This window comes from Thalassophryne amazonica, chromosome 11, assembly GCF_902500255.1.
Source record: "Thalassophryne amazonica chromosome 11, fThaAma1.1, whole genome shotgun sequence".
NCBI lineage: Eukaryota > Metazoa > Chordata > Actinopteri > Batrachoidiformes > Batrachoididae > Thalassophryne > Thalassophryne amazonica.
Window position 1 is genome coordinate 45,995,591 of NC_047113.1, and position 13,520 is coordinate 46,009,110.

Below are 13,520 nucleotides of genomic sequence, written 5' to 3' on the forward strand. Positions count from 1 at the left end.
TTAGAGGTCATCCATGTCTTTATGTCTGTAAGACAATCCTGCAGTTTAGCTAATTGGTGTGTGTCCTCTGGCTTCATGGATAGATAAAGCTGGGTATCATCTGCGTAACAATGAAAATTTAAGCAATACCGTCTAATACTGCCTAAGGGAAGCATGTATAATGTGAATAAAATTGGTCCTAGCACAGAACCTTGTGGAACTCCATAATTAACCTTAGTCTGTGAAGAAGATTCCCCATTTACATGAACAAATTGTAATCTATTAGATAAATATGATTCAAACCACCGCAGCGCAGTGCCTTTAATACCTATGGCATGCTCTAATCTCTGTAATAAAATTTTATGATCAACAGTATCAAAAGCAGCACTGAGGTCTAACAGAACAAGCACAGAGATGAGTCCACTGTCTGAGGCCATAAGAAGATCATTTGTAACCTTCACTAATGCTGTTTCTGTACTATGATGAATTCTAAAACCTGACTGAAACTCTTCAAATAGACCATTCCTCTGCAGATGATCAGTTAGCTGTTTTACAACTACCCTTTCAAGAATTTTTGAGAGAAAAGGAAGGTTGGAGATTGGCCTATAATTAGCTAAGATAGCTGGGTCAAGTGATGGCTTTTTAAGTAATGGTTTAATTACTGCCACCTTAAAAGCCTGTGGTACATAGCCAACTAATAAAGATAGATTGATCATTTTTAAGATCGAAGCATTAAATAATGGTAGGACTTCCTTGAGCAGCCTGGTAGGAATGGGGTCTAATAGACATGTTGATGGTTTGGAGGAAGTGACTAATGAAAGTAACTCAGACAGAACAATCTGAGAGAAAGAGTCTAACCAAATACCGGCATCACTGAAAGCAGCCAAAGATAACGATACGTCTTTGGGATGGTTATGAGTCATTTTTTCTCTAATAGTTAAAATTTTATTAGCAAAGAAAGTCATGAAGTCATTACTAGTTAAAGTTAAAGGAATACTCAGCTCAATAGAGCTCTGACTCTGTCAGCCTGGCTACAGTGCTGAAAAGAAACCTGGGGTTGTTCTTATTTTCTTCAATTAGTGATGAGTAGTAAGATGTCCTAGCTTTACGGAGGGCTTTTTTTTATAGAGCAACAGACTCTTTTTCCAGGCTAAGTGAAGATCTTCTAAATTAGTGAGACGCCATTTCCTCTCCAACTTACGGGTTATCTGCTTTAAGCTGCGAGTTTGAGAGTTATACCACGGAGTCAGGCACTTCTGATTTAAAGCTCTCTTTTTCAGAGGAGCTACAGCATCCAAAGTTGTCTTCAATGAGGATGTAAAACTACTGACGAGATACTCTATCTCACTTACAGAGTTTAGGTAGCTACTCTGCACTGTGTTGGTATATGGCATTAGAGAACATAAAGAAGGAATCATATCCTTAAACCTAGTTACAGCGCTTTCTGAAAGACTTCTAGTGTAATGAAACTTATTCCCCACTGCTGGGTAGTCCATCAGAGTAAATGTAAATGTTAAGAAATGATCAGACAGAAGGGCGTTTTCAGGGAATACTGTTAAGTCTTCAATTTCCATACCATAAGTCAGAACAAGATCTAAGATATGATTAAAGTGGTGGGTAGACTCATTTACATTTTGAGCAAAGCCAATTGAGTCTAATAATAGATTAAATGCAGTGTTGAGGCTGTCATTCTCAGCATCTGTGTGGATGTTAAAATCGCCCACTATAATTATCTTATCTGAGCTAAGCACTAAGTCAGACAAAAGGTCTGAAAATTCACAGAGAAACTCACAGTAACGACCAGGAGGACGATAGATAACAACAAATAAAACTGGTTTTTGGGACTTCCAATTTGGATGGACAAGACTAAGAGTCAAGCTTTCAAATGAATTAAAGCTCTGTCTGGGTTTTTGATTAATTAATAAGCTGGAATGGAAGATTGCTGCTAATCCTCCGCCTCGGCCCGTGCTACGAGCGTTCTGGCAGTTAGTGTGACTCGGGGGTGTTGACTCATTTAAACTAACATATTCATCACCACATTTAACTGTTTTAGTCTGTGGTTCAGTTGAAGGTGCTATATTATTTTTTCTTTTTGAATTTATGCTTAAATAGATTTTTGCTGGTTATTGGTGGTCTGGGAGCAGGCACCGTCTCTACAGGGATGGGGTAATGAGGGGATGGCAGGGGGACAGAAGCTGCAGAGAGGTGTGTAAGACTACAACTCTGCTTCCTGGTCCCAACCCTGGATAGTCACGGTTTGGAGGAGTTAAGAAAATTGGCCAGATTTCTAGAAATGAGAGCTGCTCCATCCAAAGTGGGATGGATGCCGTCTCTCCTAACAAGACTAGGTTTTCCCCAGAAGCTTTGCCAATTATCTATTTAGCCCACTTCATTTTTATACTTTATTTTTATATATTATTTTCATACTAAAAGGGAATGCATTTCTGTAATCCTGTTTTGCTCACAACTCACTGCAAGCTACTGGTACATTGATCAGTTTCAGTTTTTGTTGGAACAGGTAATACGTTTGTAGCACAGGTTTTTTTTTTTTAACCCCTATATATTTAAGACCGTGTACATCTGTCAACTCCAAGATAAGCAGGATTAAGACAGTTTGTGTGTGTCAAGTTTGTTTGTTTATACTTTTTTATGTAAGCCCTGAGGAAGACCGGGTGTATGGTCAAAACACGGTGGCTTGGCCATTAAAATAAAGGCCTTTTAATACCTCCTTGTGCAGCTCATATTTTTGGAGTGCCTGGACTGCATTTGTTTTTGTAGTTTGTGACTGGTTGTATTTGCAGATGTGATATAAGACCTCACCTGAACCACTGCCAACACCAAACGACCAAATGCCTCCTTGTCCGACAGATGCTGTGTAGCTGGTGGTGAGAAGAGGTGGGTTGACCGAACCAGTCTGCCTGATGCGTGCCAACCGCTCCGTGCCAATGGGTGGGGGAACCTTGCGATCCTGCTGCGTGGAGTTGCCTTGCTTGGGCTGGGGAGGAGGGGGCATAGTTGAGGTGGAAAGGGTGGACGATGTCACAGTAGGTGGCGGTGGCACAGGAGACTCACCTAGTGGACATCAGCAAAAGTCAGGACTCATGGAGATTTACACTTTGAAAATACCTCTATACATTATGGCTAGAAGAAGAAAACTTGATTAAAGGGGATATAATCCCCCCTTAATACAACCCCAATTCCAATGAAGTTGGGACGTTGTGTGAAATGTAAAGAAAAACAGAATACAATGATTTGCGAATCCTCTTCAACCTATATTCAGTTAAATACGCCACAAAGACAAGATATTTAATGTTCAAATTGATAGACTTTTTTGTTTTTGTGCAAATATTTGCTCATTTTGAAATGGACCAAAAAAAAAGAAAAAAAAAAAATCAAGCTAATGGATCGGCCTAATCAGAGAAGTGGATAAAAACACGCACCTGTTTTCGTTCTCTCCTGTGAATAAAACAGAGAAGCAGCAGAGGTTTTTTTTTTTATTTTTAATCTGGACTGTCAGTGTGATTTGAGGTAAACACGTTTTCCAGTGCGCCTGTTTAAATTTTATTCTTCACAAAGTGGTGATCTCTGTGCCTCTTCTACCTCAGACTTCTTTCCCTCTCTCGTTTTTGCACAAACCAAAGAGACTTTTGTGTTTTTTCCGCATTAAGGGAAACTGCTTAAACTTTTGACATAAAAAAAAAAAAAAAAAAAAAATATCTGATTGCATTTTCCCCCACTTCAGACATTTTGGAGGTGATGTCATCGCGCTGTGTTTTGGCTGGTATGTCGGGAGGCTGCATGGAGAACTGCAGCAGCCAGGCGATAACCACCGGCTGAGGACTGCGGGGAAGTCCGGAAAATCAGGTGCGAAGTGCGGCTGTCATTTCCTTGCAGGGTCGCAGGTGGCCGAGTTCGCCAGCCAATCACAGCCATTCTTATCATCCTCCCCTCTCCCTCCCGTCCATCCTCGCCTTTCTTACTCTTATTTTCCATTCCCCATTCTCATTCAGCACTCTCCATGTACCCCTTTGAGCTGGACCGTATCGGAATCCTCACCAGACACTTAGTCCGTGTCATCCACAGGAGTCAGTGTGGGTACACAGTCATGACATGCTGGCACCCTGCCTTGCGTTGTGCCTGCAGAGCCCCCGTCTCCAGCTCACAGTTTCCTCCATCAGCCAGAGCTGCGAGCTCACCTCCAACAGCACCTGACGCTGCCCGCGAGGACTAAATCTGACTCCTGCTCCTGTCTTGGCGAGGACAGACCCGCATCCCTGTTCTTTTCCTCATAAGAATTAAATATGGAGACTTTATGCACTGGATTATGCATCTGTCCATGTGGCCAGGTATCCCGCTAGGGGTCAGCAAGGTGGTCTGGAGTTGCTCGCCTCTTAAGCGTGGGCACCCTTTCACCTGTTCCTCTCCCCGCTGTGGACGCACAGCACTTAAAAGCACCAACTTCTCCCCTTTGCTCCCCCGCCAACACGCGCCTGCTGGACTCTCCACCACATTCTGGACAGATGTGCGAGGTTGAGATTAATAAGTGCAAATTTCTTCAGTAAGTAATATACATAAGTACTACTATGTATATTACTTACTGAAGAAATTTGCACATTATCACTTACATGTATGTTTACAAGGCTAAATACTTGAATACTATGTTCTGTGCTTACAAAGTTCAGTGCAATGTTCAGTCTATTGTGGCTGCACAAATCAGTTTTTTTTTTTTAATAATGGTGGTATTTATTTTAAATTTTATATTTATTTCTTGTCATGTTTGGTGCCATTGTTAATGCAAAAACATTTATTTGCAGCTGTTTTCAAAACATTAATAAATTATTATTAAAATAATAACTATTAATTTAATATTGAGTATTAAGAAGTTACTCTGGAAATGAAGAGAACCGCACTGGAATTCTGAATTATTGTTCATTGTAATGATGAACAGGGACTACAAAGCACTTGTGCTTGGGGCACCCAAATGGCTAGCACCAGCCCTGATATTAGCAATCCCTTATGACAAAGAAATGCAGTTGACGCTTGATGTTTTACAGTTTAAACATGAACTTTATTATAAATAACTACAAATATAACCAACAACTAACCAAAGTATATCATGCTGCCATCACTTCCGACTAGCAGTTATGGTCATTGCTCAGCATGCGCATAAAATCCACATCTATTTTGGGCCCACCTAGCTGGCAACATAGTGACAACTTATCACTTGTCACTGTAAAACACCCACTGATTGAAACTAAATGGCAGCTGGTGACTTTTCCTCTCTCTTGTACGTAATTTAACCAAAGGTTGGTGGGGCGTTCAGCCATGCTTTACAGCATTGTAAACAATGCTGTCTGAGCGTCCTCTACCAGACTACTTAATGACACCCTTTCAAATAGCCAATGTTTTCTTCATTGTTCATTTGGCAAAATAAGAGTTTTCATGTCAGCAAAAACAATGCAGATACTGATATGTTTGTGAAAGGCTCATATTGGCTGAGCTCTAATTCCAACAGCTCTCCAAGTGGGACACAGACGCATGGGGATTCTAGCCTGACCACCTTCTTGGTCAGACATTTGTTGCCTCAAAAAGTGGATTCTGGAAAAACTTCTGAACAGAAAGAGGGGGGAAAAATACATTTGTAATGTCCAGTATCTGGTTTGTGGTTACCATCCACAAACCAGGTCATTTTCACTGTGCGGTGGATATGGCTACACGTTACCAGTGTAAGTTCCTCGACTTGATCAAATGAAACTGAAAGGTTCATGCATTAATATTACTAACGATGACACAGAAAGCAAGTGAACTTCCACACAGTTTGTTGTGCCAGTCATCGCTCACATTATTTTCCCAGCAGATCAATGGAGCGCAGAAAACAACCAGCAGCAACAGCTGACCTTATGTCAATATGAGTTTGCACCATCTTTAAAGTAACATCACAGTACTATAGGCTGTACTGTACGTTATCCACGTACAAGCTGGGTGGTCTATTCATACATGCATGTTTTAAACAAAAACATAAAACCTTTAAAGTGGATGTGACACTTAAAGACAACATAGTCTTATTACATGTAACAAAGGTTATATAATTCGGTCAACCTAAGCATTTTGGGAAGATGGACGCGGTTCTCCAGTTATATACAACATATGAACGTCCTGCCACTGAAAAATGTGCACGCCCCGTGACCAGCTTCCCGCTGAGCACCAAGCCTTAAATACGTCACTGCGTGTAGACCGTATCGGCTTGCGCGCCTAGCGGCCGTTGTTTACACTTTTTTTTAGCAGCAAGAAACTTTGATTAAACACAGCTCTCAGGGGACTTGTTTGTCGATATGCCTGACCAGTGTGTCACAGCATATTGCACAAACACAAGGGCGAAAGGTTTTAGCCTTTTCAAGTCCAGGCAGATTGATCAAAAGCCGCAGTGTTGTGCGATGCACGAAATGTCAGGCTGCCGCTCCCTCCGCTTACACACACGCATTTGCTCCCGACAGCAGACACTTTCCTCTACCGTCTCCATGTTCTCGCACTGCTCACAGGAACACCTAAAATGTCAATCCCAAATAATATGTTCACAATAATCTTGAAATGGTCAAGGAACTTGTAAAAATATCAGTGCAATACGGAGTAAACACGGCGGTGGCATGTTCGCTGTTGTTTTCGGCGATCTTTTTCGAAACATTCCCCATTTATTTCCTATTCTTTTATGAAAATAACGTAACTAAACACGGATGAATGCAATGCCAGGCACTCGAAAACGGCAAAAACCCGAAGGTAATGACGGTGGTCCACAAGTAGTAGCTACAGTATCGCAGCTCCGGAACAATAACAAAGGCAGTAAACAGACGCTACAATCGAAAATGCTATAATTATAGTGTTATAAACAGCAGCAACAAAAATCAAATCCTCCCTTACCATTCCGTATTCTGCAGCCTTTCAAAATCCATCGGAATTGGCACGTCTCTTGCCTCTGCTTCGGTTCCGCCATGAGCTCCGTTGGCATTATTTTCCAGAATGCTCCTGGTTTGAATGTTCGTCCGAAAAATACGGCTCCAATCTGTAGGGTCTAATCACTGCTGCGACATCCTAAGGATCCGAGTCAGTCTCGATTTCCTCACAGAAATAATCCACACTTGAAGAGTCAGAAAAGTTCTCGATCTCGTCACTGTCCATGCTGAGGTCCATCTGTTCCTGTTGTCAATCGAACAGACAAAGACGGGACTCTACACGTTGTGACGTCACAGCATCACGTGACCGCTGATGGAACGCGCTTTCCAAGAAACACACTTTTGAGAAGCTGTACAAACTTTATTTCTCAGTGATAATGATTAAAACCACTTTCAACTTACTATACTGTATGTATATTTTGATATTTATATCAGTTTTACCTCATTTTTTAGGTGTCATATCCACTTTAACTACTCACATGTAGCTCAACGTTGGAAATTATAAAAGCTCAGTTACATGAAACAAACATCTGAGGGATATTCTGTTTACTGCCTTTGGAACCAATAAATGGCAAACAGCCATCAGAGCAGTGCACTCCTCAGGGATTTAAAGTGGAACACAGCAAAATCATTGGAATGTGCGCAACACTTGAGTTGGAGCTTACTAAACTACATCATACATAAACAACAAATATGTTCCGGCAGTCACCCCACACACACAAAAAGAGAACAGACATACACAAGAGGAAGACCAAGCGACCAGCACCATTTGTTGCCACAACACACAAGGCAACCAGTGTAGCTACGCTTTAAATTTGAAAGCTAAGGTTCGTGTGTACTTCACAAACATGCAGCAGACTGCCTGAAAGAACATCAACATGACTAACTATTCACTTTGTACATTCTTTCATTTTTAACTCCATATAAAGGTTGCATTTCTACACTGGAGAATATGCGCCACTGTAGAGCCATTGTGAAGCCCATCTAGAAATAAAAAATATTTTCCAACTTCTTTTCCGGTTGTGCATAAACGTGGATCTTTTGGTTTTTCTGTTACTTTCAGACTAAGTCACATACCATTACCATCAAAACAATAGATGATTCTCTCTATAGACTTGGAAGGAAATTCTCACCAATGAACTCCTTGTTCTTTTGAACAATCATCAATCGAGGTGCATCTGCCTCAGTCCACCCACAATGTTTGAGAAACCACTCCGCCACACTATACGCCTTACATCCAATACGAGGTAAAATACAAACTACAAGATGAGACTGAATGAGACAAAGTCGTAAATATTTCATTATTTCTCAGTGATCAAAAATTTGATCAACGGTAATCAGTCAGTCAGTCATGGAGTCCATGAATTTAAATGTTCCTGTGTGTCACCGCTATCTTCTTACACCGCTTAACTCTTCCTTTTCTTGTCTTCCTTTCTGTCATCTGTCTGCTTCTCAAAAACAAACTTTTGCCATTACAGCCTGTTAGATACAATGTTATTCCCTGTGTGAAGAACACCACTGCAGTTTCAAGAATTAAAGCAAAAAACACTTTAGACTGACAATTTTTTTCCATGGCCAAATTATAAGCTGTTTATCATTTACCTTTTAATAGAAACCCTTATGCAATCACATCCTACAGTTTTTAATGTAAAACAAGGTGGAGACAGCTAAGAAAACACCAAATCGCTCTCCTGCTGAACAAGATTATATTTCACTCACTAACCATTTCTAATGTAGCATATTATAGAAAGCCTTTAACCTACACATTCTGTAAATACTTCAAGATAAACAGATTTTAAGGGGACAGCTTTTCCTTAATTTAATACCAATTAAAACCTCAGGGCTGTAGCCAGGATCTAAGATGGGCTGGTGAAAGTGGTCCTTTGTCAGTAGGGGATAAAATTTAGATTTTTGATGTCCAGGGATGCATTCTGGAGGGTTTTTTGATGACTAATTTCTCACCCCGATCCCCCTCAATTTATTTGTGCTGCTTAATGCATGTTGTATTTGTATTTTCTTTTGCACATTTATGACAAGGCTCTATTTAGGTGTTGAAAAAACAAATAAATGTTTTCCATTCTTGCAATGGAAAAGATTTTGTTGTCTGAAACTCATGAAAATATTCTTACCACTGCACTCAAACACTCATTTATATAATAACAAATTGGTTGGAGATTTTCAGTTTGTGTTGTCAGGTCTTTGCAGTTGAAAACTTGAGTCTTTTAAACTTGGATGCACAGTGGCCTCTTTATGCAGCCTCCAATCATTGGTGGCAGAGCTACAAAGATATTTCAAGCAGTCTACTCTCTGCATGGCAATTCTACTCCAATTCGTTAACCAGCACATTTCACGTCAAGTAAACATCAGCAGAAGGCCTAAAAATGCCAGCCATTTAATGGGTTACAGAAAATTGCCAACATAAAAAGAGTGTTATACATAACTGTCTGGTTGAAATGTTAGAAAAGTGTTTGGCCAGTACCAGATGTGGATGCACTCCAAGGATGAGGGGAAAAGTGCTGTCGGCTGAATGAGGGTGTGCCAACACCTGTGTGACCATGCAGATACACAGGACTACCAGAGATATTGGTGGCATAGCTGGTCAAAGCTGTGGGTGGAGACAAAACAAGCAGCTCATGATAGTGTACAGAGGAGTGCAAACATCCCCATAGTGATAAGGCACAACAATAAATAAGAAAACATAAGCCAATATTTATTCAAGTGCAATTTATTTTCTTAACAGCAACTGCAAGTACTTTTTATTCATTATTTTGGCTTTGTAGCTCAAATTTGTTTTGAACATTTTTTTTCATATTCCAACTTCAATGTCTGAATACATTCTAAAAAATTACTATTTCAAAGAGTGTATTTGCATCATTACCATATTTTACAGAATATGTCACAGCAGAGCATTTCTGCTCCAAAAATTATTTTAATCCTACTACATAATGTAAGAATTTATTGAATCAAAAATGTAAAAGCACTGAATGGTCATGTATAAATTTGCAATAGTTATACCGATGGGACTGTTGACCATTCTCTGAGAGGCAGAGCGGTAGCCAGGGGCTTTGGAACTGTCTGGAGGAGGTGGGGGCATCATGTTCTCCATCTGGCCCATGTTCATGAAGGCTGGCGGTGCAGAATATGTCTGGTCTGGAGGTGAGCGAGCTGGCAGATGACATGCACCCCACACCTGATTGTTTCCCACCTGCAGAGTAAGCACAATTGACACCACCCGAGAGCTAATGTTGAGTTGTCAATCTCTATGTGTATATACTTTATACTATGTGTGTCAATAACACACACAGTATAAAGCCCCTTTCACACTTGAAGCTGGGTATACTTCCAAATGATAATCAACCAAACAGTAACAAAGATTTGACACTGAAACAAGTCTTTGTTATACAGACTTTCTGTAATTACTCTCTTCACACATATTTTGGTTCTCATCTCTAAAATCATGTGAGCACCATCTGCTCTGTGTGATGAGAGTTCAAGCAAATCGTAGATCATACCAAAATTTTATGAAGTGCTCTAAGACATACTTGTTCTAAATACAGCATCACGTAACCCATGTTGTTACTTGATCAGTAATGGGCAAAACACAGATCAACTTTTACATGTCAAGTGCGACGCCATTTATCCAGCTAGCACTAGAACATTAAGAATACACATTTTTCATCCCGTGTGAAGTCCCTTTGGCTACTCCCTTGTTTTTCCACTAGGGGTCGCCATAGCAGATCCAATGTGGATCTGCATGTTGAATTGGCCCAAGTTTTACCTCGGATGCCCTTCCTGATACAACTCATTACATGGAGAAACCTGCAGGAGCAGGGTTTCAACAGAGAACCTTCCGCATTGAAACCAAGCGCCCTAACCACTTGACCGCCACCCCTGCTCTTTTATCCTAAGTGCGAGGGTACTTAAACTGCAATGCACTCTACATTTTTTTTTCCCCAAAAATCAGCTCTGCCATTTGATGTCACTGAATAAAAGAAGCCCAGTCTAAATACAATGCATGACTTGTGGTTTATATTGCATGCGGCACTTCAACTCACCTGGCTATTGTTATCAAAGATGCTGCTGAAATTGAAGAGACCTGCAGGACTGAAGTTTGGAGGTATCACTTGAGACTTTCCTGCATTGGGCAAGTGCTGAATCTGGGACCCATTCATCATGCCAAGGTTAGCTGACACTTGCAGGGAACCTGGAGCTTGCGCTTGAGCCTGTGGAGGCAGACTCGTGGACTGAGACGTCTGGTTTTGGGTCTGTTTGGGTGGTTCTTGCTGAGCATTGAAGGGCACAAAGACTGATTGTTGCTGCTGTGTCTGCTGCTCAGAAAGGGAGTAGTAAGGCCCTGGTGGCTGCATACGGTGGGACACTCTGGGTGCAGGGGCTGAGAAATGGGGTGCCGTGTTGTTGGGGTGTGCAACATTGTGTGACAGGGCGGGAGGAGGCGCTGTGGGGAGGTGGGAACTCAGCTGAGGGTTTAAAAGAGGTGGTGGAGCCTCTGTGGATGAAACAGTAGAGGAAGGCAGAGGTAAATGCTGTCGAGCCTCTGACTTTGGGGGTAAAGCCCCAGCAGGGGCAGTGAAACCCACAGAGTTAACGCTCTCACTGACAGAAACAGGCTGATTTTCTGTTGGTGCAGAGGACTTTTCTTTTCCAGGAGTGGCCACCGCACTGGGCTCTGTTTTAGCAGGCTGGATTGGGGGCTGTGCAACAGGTCCTACTTGCTGCTGAGAGGCATTAGGGTTATTCGCTGTGGAACTGTGAAGAGCAGGAGACGCTGAGCCTCTTACCGCAATGTTACCACTCGTAACACTGGCAGCAACAGATACAGGGTTAACACATGCAGGCTTGGGATCAACGGGGAAGAGCTGTTTCTTAACAGAGGAAGGAGTAGGAACGCTTGGTTGGGGATTGTATGGAGTAGGAGTTGTGGTATGAGGTGAGGCAGTAACTGTGGCTGTATTAGGAGCACTGGTGGTGGTGGTCATTGTGTTAGTGATTGGGGCCCCTGAGCTGGCGGAGTTGCTCTGCTCACTGTGGGTAGCAGAACTGGGTCTTGCTTGGCTTCCAGTGCTGTTGCTTCCTCCATTGTGTTTGGGAGAGCTGTTAGCACTGCCAGGACTCACAGGCCGCACAGGGAATGGCCCCCAGGTGCTGGCAGCAGGAGAAAACGTACCACCAAACTGGGCCATGGGTAGCCGAGGGTGTCTGATCTGGTGCATGGTCTGGGCAGCCAGTAGAGCCAGCTGAGGGTGGGTATATGCCAAAGGCAGAGAGACAGGAAATGGTTGTCTCACATTTGATGATAGCCCCTTCCCAAGCTTTCCCCCAGTCTGAGAAGAGGAGGAAGACGTAGATGATGAAGACTGGAACGATACCCCTGTGGAGGTGACCAAAGAGCTCAGTGCTTTTGGCCCCGTTGATCCAGTGGTGGCCCCTGTGGTACTGGGAAAGGAAGCCGACGAAATTTTAGAGCCTGGTGCTCTGATGTGATTCCGAGGGATGAGGTCTTCAAGCTCTTTGGCTGGATCCTGGATCAAAGCATTGATCAGCTGAACTGCATACCTTGTAGACTCTGTGCCTCCTCTGAAACAACATAAGTGGTCATAAACTAAGGTTATGTAGATGAAATGTCACTGAACAGTACTGTTATTGACATGTTAGTATTTTATTTAGTGTTGTCAGTGCAGCTGCATTAAATGCATTTACACTGAGCTTAAGTCTGATGTAACAACTGGCCCAGCATTGTGTAAACATTCCTGAATTCATTCAGAAGGGCAAGTGTGACCAGACACCTGGAATCTATCTGAAACCATTTTGAAGCTGACTGCAGCAGATTAATTATTTGACCTATTGACATTGTTCTTGTAATTTTATGTAAAGATATGATTTGATATGATTGTAGATTTGCAAACAGTAGCAAAGTGTTGCTCAGACCTGCTTAAAAACTGCATGGTTTCTGCATCCAGTGCTCTACTCAGAAAAAATTAAACCTATTTAATTTCTTGCATCCTCCTCGCGCAGCCCTCAGCATACTGCTGCATAGGGAGCAAAAACACAGCAGAGAGCTACTTAAACTCAGCACAGAGCTGCATAACCCAGCGCAGACAGTATGCAGTTCTCTGTTGGCCCCGCTGTGAAAAGGGCTTAAGGATCACGTGCGTTGGAATGAGTGGATTGTGGACCAGCGATGCTACTTTTTTCCACACTCTGAACACTGCAGCTTAAACAATGATGCAGCTAATTTATGGATTTTTACAGGCTACTTACAGCCCCGTTTCCACAGAGTGGCTCGGGTCGGTGCTGCACGGTATACGTGTCAGAACGGTTAAGTCTGGCAGGCAGAACCCTTTTGATTGGCAGGCGGAACACTTATATCAATGAGCCCGCATGCATGGTGTCGTGCAGCGTCTCCACTCCACATGGAGGCAAAAACTGAGTATTTTTACATTATTTTATTTTTTTTGGATCATGGGATAATTTCAATGCATGCAGACAGAATCCACTGATGCTTGTGCTAACAGACATTATGAGCAGATTAGGTGCTGAGAGTCAACTTGTGGCGCAAAGCAGCCCGCTGGAAGA

At 42.2% G+C, this 13,520-nt stretch overlaps 1 protein-coding gene across 1 annotated transcript in view; it reads right to left on the reverse strand.

The window, feature by feature from the left end:
* The window catches only part of ankhd1 (ankyrin repeat and KH domain containing 1), a 158,257-nt gene that overhangs the window by 8,842 nt on the left and 135,895 nt on the right, over nucleotides 1-13,520 (reverse strand). Inside the window, 4 exon segments of the mRNA XM_034181457.1 lie at nucleotides 2,800-3,051; nucleotides 9,406-9,531; nucleotides 9,942-10,131; nucleotides 10,982-12,521. Of these exon segments, the coding sequence (XP_034037348.1) occupies nucleotides 2,800-3,051; nucleotides 9,406-9,531; nucleotides 9,942-10,131; nucleotides 10,982-12,521 (2,108 nt within the window).